Below are 16,734 nucleotides of genomic sequence, written 5' to 3'. Positions count from 1 at the left end.
GAAGGGGTGAAGGGAGGAAGGGGCAGCCCCAGGACCCTGGCCTCTCCACGAGTAGGCTGTACTGGTGCCGAAACCCGTCAGGAGATGTGGCCTCAGGCCCAACGACCACAAACCAGAACGGGAACCTGGCCACGTGACACGGGGACCTGACCCTGGGATGGAGGCCACCAGACACAGCTTCACAGAGGAAACCGATCAGTTTACAGGTGTCACCGCAGCACCCCCCACCCCCAGGCCTGGGCCCCATCCTGTCCCTGCACATGTAGGTCCCTGCACGTGCAGTCTGGCCTGGAGACCGCAGAGAGATCAATAAGCTATGACCGAGCGAATGAAAAAGAGGAGGTCAGGCAGCCTGGGCTGCAGGGTGTGCACTAAGCACCTTACCTGCAGACACTGGGGAAACAAAAGCTCCTTACGTACTACTATGGCCACTTAACATGACTGCGCCCACACTCCCTCCTTCCTTTTCCCTCCTCCAAGTGCCATTTCTCTGACAGAGGATTTATTCAACAAACACTGAGAATGATGCGTCGGGCGCTGTCCAGGGTGCTGAGAGACCCGTGACCCAGAGCAGACCCTGACCCCCGGGAGCTAGCATCTAGCGGCCTGGGTGGTCACAGCCTCACACCACTGCGTGTTCCTCCTTAGAAATAGGGGGGTGTGCACATGCGCACATGCACGCACACGGCCTCTCCCAGTCACCTGGGCCCGGCAGCCCCCACCAGCCCGGGACTGTCACCTGGAACACCTGCCCGTCCACCTCCGCGTAGGCCTTCACAGCGTGCTCAGGGAACATGAAGGTGACGAAGGCGAAGCCCTTGGGTTTCTTGGTCAGGCTGTCGATGGGGTAATGCAGTTCGGACAGGGGACCTGCGGACAGGACAGGTGTCAGCGTCCTGTGGGCCGGGCGGCCTGCGTGCTCAGCACTACACAGGTGATGGGTCTTAGCTGGTGAGAGAGTCGGCTGCGCTCTGCGCTCGGGCTGCGTGTCCGAGGAAGAACACGGCTAGCGGCTGCAGCGACACCACCTTAAAGGTCAGGGTGCCCTGTCACAAACCTCTATGCGTCTGTCCTAAGGGCAGAGGTGGAGGATCCTGCCTCCACCACCTACATGTGTGGCCTCGGGAAGCTTCCCACCTTCAGGCACCTCAGTCTTCTCACATACAAAGTGGCATCATAAGGGCACCCGGCTCACGGGGCGGCAGGGAGGGTGAAATGCATTTACGCGTGAAGTTTATAAACAGTGCCGACTATGATAGCGCCCCAGGAGTGCTTGCTGTGATACAGCCACTAAACTTGAGTTCAAGGACAGCTTTCTGAATCGGCATCCACTCCTCCTCACACCCTCCGTCTTCGCAAACAGAGATTTGCAGCCTCCGATCCTCTCTCCTGTGCTGTTGGCCCTGCTGTATACAAGGGCACTGGCCTGGGGGGAAGGCCCGGCGGCCAGGACAGCAGCCACCACAGGTTGAGGGTGACAGCAATCTGCCCAGTGGCAGAGTCCTACTCAGGGCCTCTCTGTCCCCTACACCAGGCACTCAGCCACGCTCTGACCCTACACCGCCACCCAGAGCCGGCCTCAAATAAAAGTGGGACCCCAGAAGCACGGAGACCTCACTGTCATTTTACACCCTAACTCTCTTCCCTTCGATAACCATGACCTTAGAACAAACACAGCCCCATGGGTTCCAGTTCATTGATGGGTCTGCAAGTTCACGTCCTGTAAAATATCAATAGTGGTGGTGACTACAGTCAAGTTAACCCTGGCCATCAAATCTGTTTAGATGTTCAGTTTGGAGAGCAAGGCAAGTTAGCAGCAGAGCGTTCAGACTGATGACCACTGTCAGTCACACCTTCGCAGGTGCTGGACTTCGAACACGGAACCAGAGCCTGGCAGCAAGGGCTATCACAGGGAAACACACCAGAGCTCGTCGGGTCTGAGTTTAGAGAGAGCTGAGAGAGTGTGGGTCAGCCAGCAAAGGGTGCCTGCACTGGAACTGGTTTCCAGGAACACCGCGCTCTACGGCACTTCTGAATTCTCACAGCAGCTCGGGGACCATCAGCCCCATGTGATGAATGAGAAAACAGATGGGAGGGGAAAGTCATTAAGCCAAGGTCAAGAGCAGACTGGGACTTAAAGCCGGCTGCCCACCGGCCCTCGTACCACGTGCTACAGGTGTGTGCCCGAGCCAGGGCTGCACCCCTACCGTACTGGGAGAAGATCTTCTCCAGCTCCTCCTCGGTGCTGGTGTAGGGCAGGTTTCGCACAAAGAGCCTCCCTGAGTCGGCCAGGTCCTCTTCCTCCTCATCCTCCCTGAGCGTCCGGCCTTGCCAGGGTTTGGGGCTATTCTTCAGGGGCCCCTTGGCCGCGGGGACATTATTCTCCCTGAACACCTCGATGTAGCGGCCACCTGCATGAGGAGAGGAGTCGGGGCTCTGGGGTCGGCCTGGAACTCACCAGTGACTCCTGATTGACGATTCCACATTCACCTCTGCTGCCTTCCAGGTGCCAGGGCCGCGTGGCAGCCTGAGGCTGGGAGGGTGACACCAATCTGCCCGGGTCACAGCAGCTAACCTGGTCTGGAAGGCCCTCCCCCCCAAGTCATTCATCCTGCAAGTTCAGTTTCAATGCTGGGGAACCTGCCTGGGCCATCTCAGTCCACAGAGCTGAATCCTCGAAATTCCAGGGCACGGTCCCTGGCTCCACTCGCTGCTCTGCCTCAGGACACTAACATGTGACAACCCAACACTAAACTGCTGGCCACCTTGCACTGCTGAAGAGCTGTCTACATGCATCGCCCTGTGAGCCTGATTAGACAGCGACCACCACCATCTTCTCCACACACACAGAGAAGGTGCTCAATCAATACCTACCCGCCTAACTAGCTGACGAGTCTGCTTAGGTTTCCCACCTGCCCTAACAGAGCTCACATCTTCACTAGGGGCTGACGGCTGTATCCGAATCACTTGTCCGTGCCAGGGTCAGGTCAAAGATCACGTCCTCAGAGATCATTCAGGTGACCTCCCAACTTTGGAACTTGCAAACGCTGTCCCCTGTACTGAAAGACCCTGTCCCCCAAAGCCAGGGCTTGCTCCCTCTACTCCTCTCGGGCTGCCACTTTCTCAGGGAGGCCCAATCGGACACAGTCCTGTCTGTCTTCACGCCTCCTGCAATCCTGACCTCTCCTGCTCTGCACATTCCCACAGCACAACCCCTCGAGTCCTCCCGTCACTCCCCTTTGTGTCGGGTTACTCCAAGTCAGCTCCACCAGGGCAGGGACTGGTCTGTTCTGCCTGCTGCAGTCTCCCCGGTGCCCAGAGCAGCGCCTGGCACACAGCAGACCCTCGACCAAAACTTCCGGAGTGAATGAATGAATGAATGAACCCATCACCATGCAGAGCCGGCGCCTGTCCGGTGTCCTTACCCATGTATTCCCTGTTGCACTTCAAAGCTTTCTTCACTTCCTCTTCGCTGCTGAAATCCACAAAGACGTACCCTGAGAAAGGGCAAGGACAAAGGTCAAATCCCCAGGCCCTGCAGACACCTGCGGGAGTCACCCACACTGTGCTGGGTGTTCGGAAGAAACTGAGCAGAATGCAAAGATCCCCTCCCGCCTGTGACCAAAGCTCCTTCTGCAGGGAGCGCTTAGACCCAGGGGCCTGGTTTTACGAGGATGCTGGGCGGCGGGCGGCCTCTGTCTCCCTTCCAGGCTCACCCACCCTGACCAGGACCACTGCACACCCGGCTGCCAGAGGCAGGAGACAAGAGGCCAGCGCCTGCTCTGAGCAGAGCCGTGCACCAACACACAGAAGCAGAGACCACAAACAGGAAAAGGAACCGCCGCCCTTCCGGTCTCCCCAGTTCAGCTGCCCCGATCTTCCATCTTTATTTACCAGCTGCCTCTCCGACCCCCACAACACCCCAGGCCTCACCTGTTTTGTTCCCGTGAGCATTTCTCACAATTCGAATGGCCACCGGTTTCAGGGGTGCCAGGAATTCCGTGACGTTCTTCTATAAGAAGGAAAGTTTTCCCCCCTTTATGAAACCAATAATAAAAGCACAACCCAAACACAGAAGCACAAAATCCTGAGAAGAGTCTCAATCTATCCACTGTTCATGTCTTGCATCTTTCTCTTGATCATCTGCCCCGTGAAGAAAGTTTGCATCGTCCTTTGTAACAACCCATCGTATTCTACTATTTCAAAGGGCCACGGTTCAGTTACCCAAGGTAACTAAGCCTCAACTTTTCAACCTCGGCACTAGAGTATCTAGAGGTGCTTTTCTCTTTGGTTTGATAAATAAAATGAATCTTTTCTTCCACTATATTTTGTTCCTGTTTGTGGAAAGGGAAGAAGTACTACTTTTTGTGTCTTCATTTTACAAAAGGCCATCTAATGCTTGCTTACTTGTTTTCTTTTTTTCAGTTAAGCAGGTGACTTTCTGCACAGCTGGCATGGAAAGCTCTCGGGCCCTGCGCTACCACACAGCTCAGATGGCCTTCTATACCCCAGACGCACGGGACGCAAGAGTTGGTTCAGTTTTGGGTTTTTTTTTTAATTAGTAAACAGGAAGACTATCAATAAAGAGAAAGAAAGGACAAAAGATGATCAAGTACTTTGTAAAAAGTGGAGGGAAATTTTAAAAAGTGTTCTTGACTCTGCTGACCCAGAGTCGGCACCCTACAGTCTGGGGGCCAAACCTGGCCAACGGCCTGTTCCTGTAAACCAAGCTTTATGGGCATGGAGCCATGCCGTCCGCTCACCTGTCCTCTCGGGCTGCCTCTGCCACAGCAGAGAGAGTGGCTGCCACACGGAGGATGGACCACAGTGCCGTCAGTGTGTGCTAGCCGACCCTCTCTGTTTCTAACAGAGGTCTGCCGCCCGCCCTGGCACACACGATCGGTGAGAACAGTCTTCCTCGGGGTCGATGTGGTCCTCCCTGCTCCTAACCCGGACAGTGCCTGAAATCTTGTTTATCAGCCTTTTGGCCCCCAAGTCTTTCCAGCCCAAGTCCTCAACTGACCCTGAACCCCTGTGCAGCGGAGGCCCCCGCCCTCGTCCCCACGTAGTGGCACATACCTCAGTGACGTTGAATGGGGCTCCCCGCAGCTTCACGGTGTAGGGGGTGGAAGGCTCCTTCTCGGCTGCTGGCTTCTCTGTCTGCATGGTGGCGAAGGATAGATATGGGCAGTGAGCCCCCGGTATAGGTGACACCCTCACCCGGACATCTCGGTGAGTGTGCAGAGGCACGGGTGGCAGGCAAGCCAGGGATGCCAGCAAGCACCACGCCCGCTGCACGTGCAGTCTGCCAGGTGCTGGGGGAGGGTGCTAACGGGGCCAGGCTGCAAGGAGGGGCAGAGAGCACCAGAGGGAGCCCTGTGGGAGGCGACGCTTGAGGCCCCCCGATTCACAGCTCCCTCTGTGCAGACACCACTGTCCTACTCAATCTTCAAAACAACCTTAGAGACACTGGGGCTCAGGATCTCTTCTGTAATTCTAGAACCCAAACAGCTCTGAGAAGCCTCAATTTCTGGTAACTTCTTTGGCAACAAAACCTGCCCAGCTTTGAACTCATTTGCCAGTAAAGCCCCCTCTGAGCTGATGTGAGGGAATTTCAAGTTGACATCTTGACATCTGTCCCATGTGGCATGAGGGGTCACTTCTGGATGCACTGCAGAAGCAGTCACTGTGTAATCAGGGGCGCTGCCCTGGACCCCACTGGGGAGTTAGGTTGCGCACGATGTGGAGGTGTCTTCCTGAGCCCTGAAACCTGAGTTCCAGCTCACGTGCAGGCACGGGGGTTTGGAAATGGGGCAGAGACCAGTGCCCCACAGTGCCACCCAGACGAGGCTCAGAGGCCCGTGGAGAAGGATGTCACCCCAGCTCCACAGCTGGGCCCTGTCAGAGCTCGACTCTGACCCACAGCTCTGACTGGGCCACATCTGAAGACACCGCTGGGATGCAGGCTTTTAGGGGAAAAGCGCAGTGTGACATTTACAACGGGCAGAAAACAAAAGGGGGAGAAGGATGAAGCCCGAAGCTTTGGAGAATAAAGGGGCTGGGCGGGGAGAATTGATGCTCCGAGACCCTGGGCACCCAAAGGACACAACAAACTGTCCTGTCTCTAGGCAGACAGGGCTCCCGGGTGAGAGATGAGGTGGTTGCCCTGAGAGGTCACACCCACGTTTCTAATCTGAACTTCAGAGCTTGGGTGAGTCCCGACCCCTCCACTTCCCAGCTGTGACCTTGGGCAAGTCACCCCCCCCCCGCCTCAGTTATCTCACCTATAAAACAGGACATGAGTACCTGCCCCCTCTATTGTCTCGAGCATCCATGACAAGTTTTACAGCAGGGGTTGTACCTAGCATGTAGTTTTATCTCTTATTGTTGACTGGGGGCTGACATCTGTCTATACTGCCACTAAGTAAACAGCCTCACACAGTCGTATCCATTAGCAGCTCCCTCTGGAAGGCAGGCGAGCCCTCCTGGGTAGAAAATGACCTCAGACAGAGGCGCCTGCTTCAGGCCACAGAGCAGGCAAGCGGCAGGGCTGAGCCCTGCACCAGGTGCTGGGCCCGCGGGGAACAGGGCGAGTGCACCACAGAGCACCCCCTCCGCCTCCCAGGCGCCCAAGCTCACCCCAATCCACACACCTCGGCTCCGGCCTCCTGCGGTTTCTTGCTCCCAGACGGGGTCCGTTGCTCCGGGCCTGGCCCTGTCCTCTCCTGGTCCCGCTGGGTGGCGGAAGCGCAGGGGTCCTCCTCCCCAGCCTCGCTCTCTTCATCACAGTTCACTGCTTCATCCTCACTCTCCTCCCCCTCCGAGGAAGACGGTGACTCAGCCCTCACCACCTTGGACTTCAGGTAGTCCATGTCCGACAGCTCCTTCCGCACAGCTGCCTTCGGCTCACAGCCGTCCCCCTCTGCGAAGATGGGGAGGCTGGGGGTCGGAGCCAGTGTGCACGCACCGCTTTAGCCCACGTAACACTCACATCAAGTTCATTCTCTTGCTTGCAGCCAAAATCAATTCCCGACCCTCAGCCACCATTTATTATTCTGGATTGCACTGCTCATGCGCCCATCTGTCCCTGCGCTGCACCATGAGCGCCTCCTGACGACCTTCGTCCTGGTGACCTCCTCGGCGGCCTTCCCTGAGAACTCTCCTTTCCCCTTTTTGCTTTCCCTCTGCGGTGCGTGTCTTCACGCAATATACAGTACCAACTACTGGACTTATTTCTTTATCCCGCTTCCCTCGCTGGGATGACAGCTCCACGGGAGGAGGGTTCCTGTTTTTTTCTCACTGCTGTATCCCCAATGCCTAAGTAGTGCCTGGCATGTAGCAGGTGCTCAATATTTGAGTGACTGAATGAGGAAGTCACCGATATCAGCCAAGGCCAATGTACCTGTGGTTGGGATGACCACCGCCACTAGAGGGCAGTGTCTGGGACCCATAGGCCCCATGTTCGTGCAAGCCTATGAAAGCACAGGCCTATAAGCGTGCAGGGACTCACGGACGCATGTCAACACCCTTACCTCCTGGGTCCTCCCTGGCTTCCTCCTCCTCACTCTCCTGGCCCGAATCAGAGTCGAAGTTCAGGTAGTCACTGGACGGCTTGCTCTTCCTTTTCGAGGGCTCTACGTCCAGGGTGTCATTAGCCCAAGTGGCTGCCTGTGTCCTCTTCTGGTGAACCGACAGGAACTCCCGGAACTCGGTGTTCTCCTTCAGCTGGTGGCGCCGCAGCAGGGCAGCAAGAAGGAGAGAAACAGCCACAGAGGACTCGGGTCAGGCTCACCCCTCCTGACTCCTGGGAAGTCAGAGCATCCTTCAAGTTCACTTCCCCCAGGGTCTAGAGGGCCCCTGGGGTCAGCTGGATCAGTCCTGGGAGTGGACTCTTTACCCGACTAGGAAACTAAGAAGCCACAGTGTGGCTCTGTTGAACACCTCCTCCCAGCCCGCTACAGCGCTCCCAGGACCACACCGCTGCCCACGCTCCTGGTCACAGGACAGACTCACCTCCTCCAGGTCGCTGGCCGCCTTTTTCTTCTTGCTGTCCTACAAATGGAAGACACAAGCAGTGAGGGTCACAGATAACGGCGTGGGGAGACGAAATAGCACTACCCTGGGAGGGCCCACCCCAGGAACATCCAAGAGGGATTCCCAGGGCATCCCCGTTCCCACCGCCCTCAACCCCCGGGGGGGGGGGACCACCCTGCTGACACCGGGTAGGAGTGACCCTCTACGCACTTTCTTAGTTTCTAGGGGGATGGAGGCTTTGTCTTTTGAAGGCTGCGGGGACTGGCTCTGTTTCTGGGCATGCTTGCTCCAGGCTCGGGGCTTCGCCGGGTCCCCAAATGACTTGCAAAACTCCACCTGCGTGAGAGGGAGAGGGTGATGATAGTGATTCCTGCCACCGCGCCCAGCCAGGGTGCCACACATCAGCACCCAGGAGCTTGGGCTTCTAAAAGGCAGTCAGCACTGACCAGTAGAGTTGGCTGAAGCAAATTACTTACCCTCCCGGGCCTTGGCCTCACCCTTGTTAAAGTCACTGTGGACCTTAACATCTCCCAAAGAATTCCATGTGCCAGGCAGCCCTGGTGCTTTGCAAGTATGAACACATGGAACCTCCCCACAAGTGCAAGGAAGGAACCTGACCCGCCCCACTCCCCAGAGTAGGAAACTGAAGCACAGGGAAGTTCGGGAACTGGTCGCAGGTCACCCAGCTAGGAAGTGACAGAATGGAGATGGGAATCTGGAGATCTGGCCCTGGAGCCCAAGTTCTCAGCCGCCTAATCAAAGAGTGGCACAAAGTGACGCAGAGCTAACGGCTGCGGAGTTATCATAATCACTATAAAGCGAGCTCAACAGGCCCAGAGAACAACTCTAGGATAACGAGAAAAGTGGGTGACACTCTGGGGCACGGAAACTGCTGGGTGTTCAGCCTGAGCTGACACCCCTCTCTGGCTCTGAACCCCTCCAACACTGTCCCGAGATGAGCTTTTTAAAGCCGGCCCTCCTGGGGCCCTGGTGGGCACGTTCCACCACAGTCAAGGGGATTCTGGTCAATAAACTACCCCCTACACCACCCCCTGGGAGGAGCTGCCACTTTGTCACAACTGTTTCTCCAACAATGACATGTACTCAATGTACATAATTCAAACAATAGAGGAAGAACGTACAGGAAAATGAAAAAAAACAATTTTTTACCCCAGTTCCTTCCTAACATGGCTCTAAGCACACATCACACACACAGAGACTGAGGAACAGGACTCCATAAGTGGTATCACATGACGTGTATTTGTCTAATAGCTGTTCTTTTTCTTCTCAACAAAGTGTTACAGATATTTTTTTACCAAGTCATTAAATGCACAGATGTGACATGAGGGAGACCTCCTCCTCCAGGAAGCCTTCCTGACTCCCTATCCACCCCACGAGCAAGGGGAGAGGCCTCCTGTGTTCTTCAGCACCAACCACACTGATGGAGAGCAGCCTGTTGACCTCGTAGCCCCTGCCTGCCCATAGGCAGCTGGCTCCATGAGGACGGGGCCAGAGGTACCACTTTCTCTCAGCACCAAGTAAGCCCTCCCGACTGCTTGCTGAGCAGGTGCATGAATGATGGAGGTCAGTGGTTCTCATTTTGGGACCAGCAGCATCACATCACCTGTGACCTTGTTTAACATGCAACTTCTCGGTCCCCCCACCCCCAACATACTAAATGAGAGAAACTCTGCAGTCAGGGGCCCAGGACACTTTTAACCAGCTCTCCAGGGGATCTGGAGGCATGTAAGATTGTGAACATGCCATCAGTGACGGACACTGATGACATCACGGCCTGAAAGGAGACAGGTCTGTGGAAGGAAAGATCATTTCGACAGCGGGCGGGGACAAGATTCCCACCAACTCACCGTGATCCGGGACATGTCGACAAAACTCCTGTTGAAGTGGGTCAGTGCCCTCTGGGCCTCCTCCTCGGACCTGAAGCCGATGAAGCCGAACTTGCGGAACTTGCCGTCCTTGGTGAACTTCAGGCTGCAGTCCGTCAGCGTGCCGAAGGCAGCAAACAGCTGCCTGAAACGCTCCTCCTTCATCTAGGACAGAGGGGGCGCCATGTGGGAGGAGCGGGGAGGCCCCAGAGCCAAGGGGACAGGATGGGCTGGAAACCGGAGGCTGCGGCTTCCCCAAGGGTGACCCTAGACAAGCGTGCTGGATAGTTAGACCTGGTTCCCGCTCTCACTTGAACACGTACTAGCTGTGTGGCCTGGAGCAAGTCCTCTACCCACTTCAGTGAAATCTTCCTACCCTTAGGAGGGTAAGGAGACTGATTATGAAAGGAGCCCAGCATTGTGACGGATACTTCACAAATGCCTGTCAGGATCAATGCGTGAATGAGCAAACTGGCTATTTTACTGTTTGCTAATGTGGTAGACAGAATGATGGAGTCCCCTAAAACAGTGGCCCCCAACCCCCAGGCTGCAAACCGGTACCGGTCCATGGGCCATTTGGTACCGCAGAGAAAGAATAAATAACTTATATTATTCCCGTTTTATTTATATTTAAGTCTGAACAATGTTTTATTTTAAAAAAATGGCCAGATTCCCTCTGTTACATCCATCTAAGACCAGTGTTTCCCAATCTTTTTTGTGCCATGCCCCACCTTAACCTTTCTATAATTTTTATGTCCCCCCCATGTAACATACATAATTTTTAACATTAAAAAATTGATTTGTTCACTTAATAAACATAAATGATAGGTTCTAGGAAGAAATCACTATGAAATTGTTAACAAAACACAGTAAGTAAAATTTCAAAACATATAATGAAAAACAGAAATTTAAATTCCAAATAATTTTAATACAGATTTTCTGTATTAATTTATTATTTTAATTTAGTGTGATCCTTGCGCTTGATGCTTGCTGCACAGAGATTTTATATTAGGTTCCAATTTGGTTAGCTTTAGTCTCAAGTCTCCATGTTGTGTTATATCCAGCCGATTTCTTTTTTTTTTTTTTTACCAGTAAATCATTTACAGCACTAATTCCACATTCAGCTAAAAATGAAGGTGGAAACGGTAGCAATAGTTTTCTTGCACATTTGGTTGAATTTGGGTATTTGATTTCTGTTTCCTCACAAAGCCATGCCATCGCTCCTTTGATATTAAATAAAGCTTTAACTGATTCATCATTTTGCAATTCTGCGAGTTCTTCTTGATACTGCATATTTGATATATCAGAAGAATCCACTAACATTGGCTGCATCATCCATGTTGGGAAATCAATTTGTTTTAAATCAGAAAATCTTTCTTTTAAATCAGCCGATAGAATATTCAAATGATTGACAATAACAAGTAAAGCAGTATCAGTTACTTCACATTTTTAGAGCCAATGAAACTGTTTAAAGTTTTTGTTGTTAATATGTTTCTGACATAACTCAATATTGGTAATGAAACCAAATATCTTTGCTTTTGCATCGACAAGAGTTTTATTTGTTCCTTGAAGTTGCTTATTTAATATATTTAGTTTTTCAAAGATATTGGCTAAATAACTCACAAATGCTTTACCACCTATTGTTAATAGATACTTCATTTCAGGTTTGTTGCTTAAAAAATCACTAAGAGTATCAAACAGTTCCATAAATCTTTTCAAACAGTTTCCTTTAGATAGCCATCTTACTTCAGTATGAAGTAAAAGTCTCACATGGTCTTCATTTTCTTCTTCACAAAATAGTTTGAAAAGACGCTCACATTTAGCACTAGCTTTAATAGCATTAACACACTTAATTACTGTATATAATACTTCATTCAGAACAGGCGAGATGTTTTTAGCTACCAAGTTTTCCCTATGAATAACACAATGCACAAGAATCATTTCTGGATTCGCATCTTTCATCAATTTTAAGCAGCCATTTTTCTTGCCCATCATATTGGGAGCACCATCTGCAGCACAAGATGTTATATTTTTCATTGGTATATCATTGATATCTAAGTAGTTTTTTAGCTTATTATATATATCTTTGGAGGTAATGGTGCTTTCTAATCTTTTACAGAACATTTCTTCAGCAAAATGTCCTTTATCAATATATCTTACATAAGTTATCAATACTGCCTCACTGTCTCTCAAAGTTGATTCATCCATTTGCAAGGAGAATTTTCTTGTTTTCAGCTTTTCAATAAGTTGTTTTTCAATATCCTCACTCATTTCGTCTATTCTTCTGCTAACAGTATTGTTACTGAGTGGCATAGCTTTTACATCTTTGTCATCTTTTCCAAGAACCGTTTTAAGAAATGCTGATATTAGACCCTGGCCGGTTGGCTCAGCGGTAGAGCGTCGGCCTGGCGTGTGGGGGACCTGGGTTCGATTCCGGGCCAGGGCACATAGGAGAAGCGCCCATTTGCTTCTCTACTCCCCCCCCCCTTCCTCTCTGTCTCTCTCTTCTCCTCCCGCAGCCGAGGCTCCATTGGAGCAGAGATGGCCCGGGCGCTGGGATGGCTCCTTGGCCTCTGCCCCAGGCGCTAGAGTGGCTCTGGTCTCGGCAGAGCGACGCCCCTGGTGGGCGTGCCGGGTGGATCCCGGTCGGGTGCATGTGGGAGTCTGTCTGACTGTTTCTCCCCATTTCCAGCTTTGGAAAAATACAAAAAAAAAAAAAAGAAATGCTGATATTAAAATATGTGTTAAAATATATTCAATGTGACATAGAGTAAACATATACTAAAAATTCATATTTATTTAAATGTATATAACACATTTACTACACTACCACCGCAAATCAAAAGATATTTATATTTTTCCACTTGACAAAATTTTCTGGAAAGTTATGCTTCTAAAATTAAAATTGTCGTGCATGCACTATTATAGCCCCAATAGTATTTATAAAATATTATTGCTTTCTAGCCCCGATGCAAGAAGTACTTAATAAAGAGTTTAATATTGATAAAAATAAAATCAAATACTTACCAATTATATCTATACAATATATATATGTATATTTATTAAATCAACGAGCAACAGTTTTGACTGACACTTATTTCAAATTAACACCAACTGAATGATGTGAAACACTACAGAAGTTGTGATGGGCCAATTAGATGAGAATAACTGCGTTGTTTAGTGAGTTTTTAAAACGTCCGGGGTTCCCCGCGGCAGACGGCATGCTCCGCGGTGAACCCAGGACGAAGTTTACTTGACGAGGCCAATCACCCAGTTGATATTTTGGTCTCGTCAAACGAAATTATATTTAATAATTATTTACCGCAATTATTTAAGAATTGTATTTTTTGTTAAATTTGGCACGGATATCTAGCATTGCATTTACATGGCCCGGGGCGAAAGAGTTAAAGTCCTGTCGAGTCCATTTTCAAATTGCCCCCCTTAACTATCAAATTGCCCCCCTGTGGGGCGTGGGCCCCACGTTGGGAAACACTGATCTAAGACTCACTCTTGACGCTTGTCTCAGTCACGTGATACACTTATCCGTCCCACCCTAAAGGCCGGTTGTGAAAATATTTTCTGACATTAAACCGGTCCGTGGCCCAAAAAAGGTTGGGGATCACTGCTAAAAGATGTCCACATCCTAATCCCTGGGATCTGCGAGTATGTGACCTTACATGGCAAAAGGGGCTGCAGAGATGTGCTTTCACTACGGGTGTTGAGATGAGACTGTCCTGGATTATCTGGGTGCATCCCAATGTAATCACAAGTGTCCTTACAACAGAGTAGCAGCAGGAAGGTCAGAGTTGGAAAAGGCGACGTGATGGTGGAAGCAGCCAGAGACTGGAAGATGCTAGGCAGCTGACTTTGAAGACGGAGGAAGACGCTTCTCGCTGCTGAGGTTTTGCTACTGATGTCTCCCTCTGGGTGACATCTTCCCAGACAGGCCCTGGCTAACTCCTCCTCCTTCTCAGTTCAATCATTTCAATTCCTCAGGTGAGTCAGGTGACCAACCGTTCTGTGCTCTCACAAAACCAGCTCGTCCCTCAATCCCTGCACCTTTCATCAGAATGACCTGGTGTCTGTCTCCTTGCTAGACTGCAAGCACAAGAGAAGTGGGGACTGAGTCTTATCCAGTTCCACCTACAACATCAGCAACATAATGAATACTCTTTACTAAGTGTTTATCTGTTGGGAAAGGATGAAGATAAGGGTGTGCAATCAAGCTAAGAGAGACAGGATGGTGTAGTGGTCAAGAACTCAAATTCTAGATCCCTGCTCTAAAAATTACCAGCTTTGTGATCTCAGGCAAATCACTTGGTTTCCTTACCTTTAAAATGGGCATAATAATGGAACCTACTTGTGGGCTGACGTGGAGGATTAAATGAGTTCCTGACCTAAAGCACCTGGAACAGTGCATGGCACATAGTAAGTGACAGATACTAATACCTTTTGAAAAATTAATTCTTTCATTCATCAGACGAGACAAGCAATGGTAAGAGTCAGCAACATTGTGAAGCATAATGAAACAGAAGATGGGAGGGGAAGGGTGGCCATCCTCAGCCACCAGAGAAAGGCATTAAGAGACATTGCCTAAAATTGACAGATTGGTCAATAACAGATATTTTAAAAGTATACCATTTAGGGTAAATGATGGAGGAACTTTAAAATGATAAGTAACAGACTGGAAGGAAAGAATAGCTAACTACCTAGATCCCTCAGCTTTCATAGTGGGGTGTCAGCAGAGAGTCATTGGGATAAATGGGTCAAGAAATGGGTGTGAGAGCAGACCTGGGCAGAGAGAGATGCCTATGAGGAGTCCTAAGAACAAGCCATATTAGATGGTTACTCCTGGAGAAAGATAAAGGGATGAAACAACAAACTTCGCTTCTCGTTTAATACACTATTGTACTATTTGAATTTTTTAATTGTGTCATAGTCCCCACCCCAACCTGGTGAAGGATAAATTTTAAAAAGCCACAGCAATAAAACAGAAATGGCTTTGAGTCCTTATTTAAGGAGAGAGAGTCCCAAGGGGTAGAGTCAAGAGTACAAAAGAGCTCTCATTCCATCCAAATGGCATATTTTGGATTTGAGGAATGAGTTTACTGGCTGCTCCAGTGAGTGGGGGCTCTCCATGCACGAAAAGTTACAGGGAAATAGGTGAGGATCTACTGTACCCCATCTTCTGATACCACACACATTCATCCATTTCTTCACTCATTTATGGGGTATGTACTTACTGAATGCCTATCACAGGTTCTGCACTGGGCTCCAGGGAAACAGAGACAAGTAATGGACAAATGGTTTAAAGCCCTCCACACCGAAATAGTTGTCTGACTTATACGACCTGCCCTAAAGATGGGGACTGGACCTGACCAGGTGGTGGCGCAGTGGATAGAGCACAGACTGGGATGTGGAGGATCCAGGTTCGAGACCCCGAGGTCGCCAGTTTGAGCGTGGGCTCATCTGGTTTGAGCAAAGCTCAACAGCTTGGACCCAAGGTCGCTGGCTCCAGCAAGGGGTTACTTGGTCTGCTGAAGGCCCGCAGTCAAGGCACATGAGAAAGCAATCAATGAACAACTAAGGTGTTGCAATGAAAAACTGATTGACGCTTCTCATCTCTCTCCGTTCCTGTCTGTCTGTCCCTATCTATCCCTCTCTTGACTCTGTCTCTGTAAAAAAAAAGAAAAGAAAAGAAAAAAAAGGCGGGGACTGGAAACTGGAACGCAGGCTCTAAGCCTAATACTCCCCACGTACCTCCCTTGCAGTCCCGAATGGGAAGGGGGTTCTAGGTAGCGTGTGTAGCAACAACAACGAAACGTGATCGGACGCGAGGAGTTGTGGGAGCAAGGCATCCGGCACAGAGTGGGACTGGCATCTCCCTGGGAGAGTTGTGGGATTGGGAGTCAGGTACTCACAGGCCAGGTGTGAAACCCTGAGCAGTCACTATCCCTCCTTCCCACTGTCAAATGGGGAGAAGTCGAAGATCCTGCCCTTTCGGTTTCCGAAGCCGTCGGGAATCCTGCCCCAGAGCGAAAATCACTCCCCAATTCTCCAATTCTCCCCAGCTGTCTCCCCACTAAACCTCGGCCCCCGACGCGTCCTAATTTCAGATTCTGTATTTTCAGGCCTTGCACTCACCCCATTCGGGAGGTTCTTCACGATCAATCGCGACATGGCGCACAGTGTCACTGTTCCGATTCCAGTGCGGATGAACAAGGTCTTCCGCTACCCACTTTCACGCTGCAGCTCTGGGCGCCGCCATCTTTAGAGAACCGGAATAGAGTCACGTGCTCCGGACCTAGGCCCGCCCTCTCCGGAAGGAGGCGCGGCCAAATTAGAGCGACCCAAGGATGTCATCCACATAAAAGGCGGGCCTGAGCGCTTGCATTATGCGCAGGCGCAGGCTGTTTGGCGGCGTCCGATGAGACCAATGCAAAGTCGGCAGGGGGCGCTGGTGCCTAATGTTGGGGGGGGGGGGGGATTGCGGGTAGCCGGCCAGTTTAGAGTTAGAGTGCTGTGTGGATGGGAGAAATCGCTTTTCTTTCAGCCTCTTTTTCTGTTTTATTTTATTCTTAAATCCTAAACTTAGAGATGCGGAAACAGGCTCAGAGAGGCTGCCAGGTGCCATGGATCAGTTACTGAGCATCACCTGTAAGTACTGGACTGTGTACATGGGAAATAAACATCCCCATTTTGCCCGCAGGTACCCCGGGACGCAGAGGAGTGGATCAGTTACTGAGCATCACCTGTAAGTACTGGACTGTGTACATTGGAAATAAACGTCCCCATTTTGCCCGCAGGTACCCCG

At 51.0% G+C, this 16,734-nt stretch overlaps 1 protein-coding gene across 3 annotated transcripts in view; it reads right to left on the bottom strand.

The window, feature by feature from the left end:
- RBM19 (RNA binding motif protein 19) overlaps positions 1 to 16,195 on the bottom strand; it is a 129,142-nt gene extending 112,947 nt beyond the window's left edge. For all 3 annotated transcript variants that reach the window (XM_066260500.1, XM_066260501.1, XM_066260502.1), the window contains exons 1-11: positions 16,065 to 16,195; positions 9,903 to 10,085; positions 8,245 to 8,370; positions 8,014 to 8,052; positions 7,533 to 7,725; positions 6,654 to 6,922; positions 5,080 to 5,160; positions 3,934 to 4,012; positions 3,426 to 3,497; positions 2,208 to 2,411; positions 740 to 870 (exon numbers count right to left, since the gene is read on the bottom strand). In XM_066260500.1, coding sequence (XP_066116597.1) covers positions 740 to 870; positions 2,208 to 2,411; positions 3,426 to 3,497; positions 3,934 to 4,012; positions 5,080 to 5,160; positions 6,654 to 6,922; positions 7,533 to 7,725; positions 8,014 to 8,052; positions 8,245 to 8,370; positions 9,903 to 10,085; positions 16,065 to 16,100 — 1,413 coding nt within the window. In that variant the 5' untranslated portion in view covers positions 16,101 to 16,195. The remainder of the gene's footprint in view (positions 1 to 739; positions 871 to 2,207; positions 2,412 to 3,425; positions 3,498 to 3,933; positions 4,013 to 5,079; positions 5,161 to 6,653; positions 6,923 to 7,532; positions 7,726 to 8,013; positions 8,053 to 8,244; positions 8,371 to 9,902; positions 10,086 to 16,064) is intronic.
- Positions 16,196 to 16,734: the final 539 nt, after the last annotated feature.

The sequence above is a fragment of the Saccopteryx bilineata genome, chromosome 2 (genome assembly GCF_036850765.1).
Source record: "Saccopteryx bilineata isolate mSacBil1 chromosome 2, mSacBil1_pri_phased_curated, whole genome shotgun sequence".
Classification (NCBI taxonomy): Eukaryota; Metazoa; Chordata; class Mammalia; order Chiroptera; family Emballonuridae; genus Saccopteryx; species Saccopteryx bilineata.
Note: the sequence above shows the minus strand (reverse complement) of the source record. Positions and strands in the feature narration are given on the sequence as shown.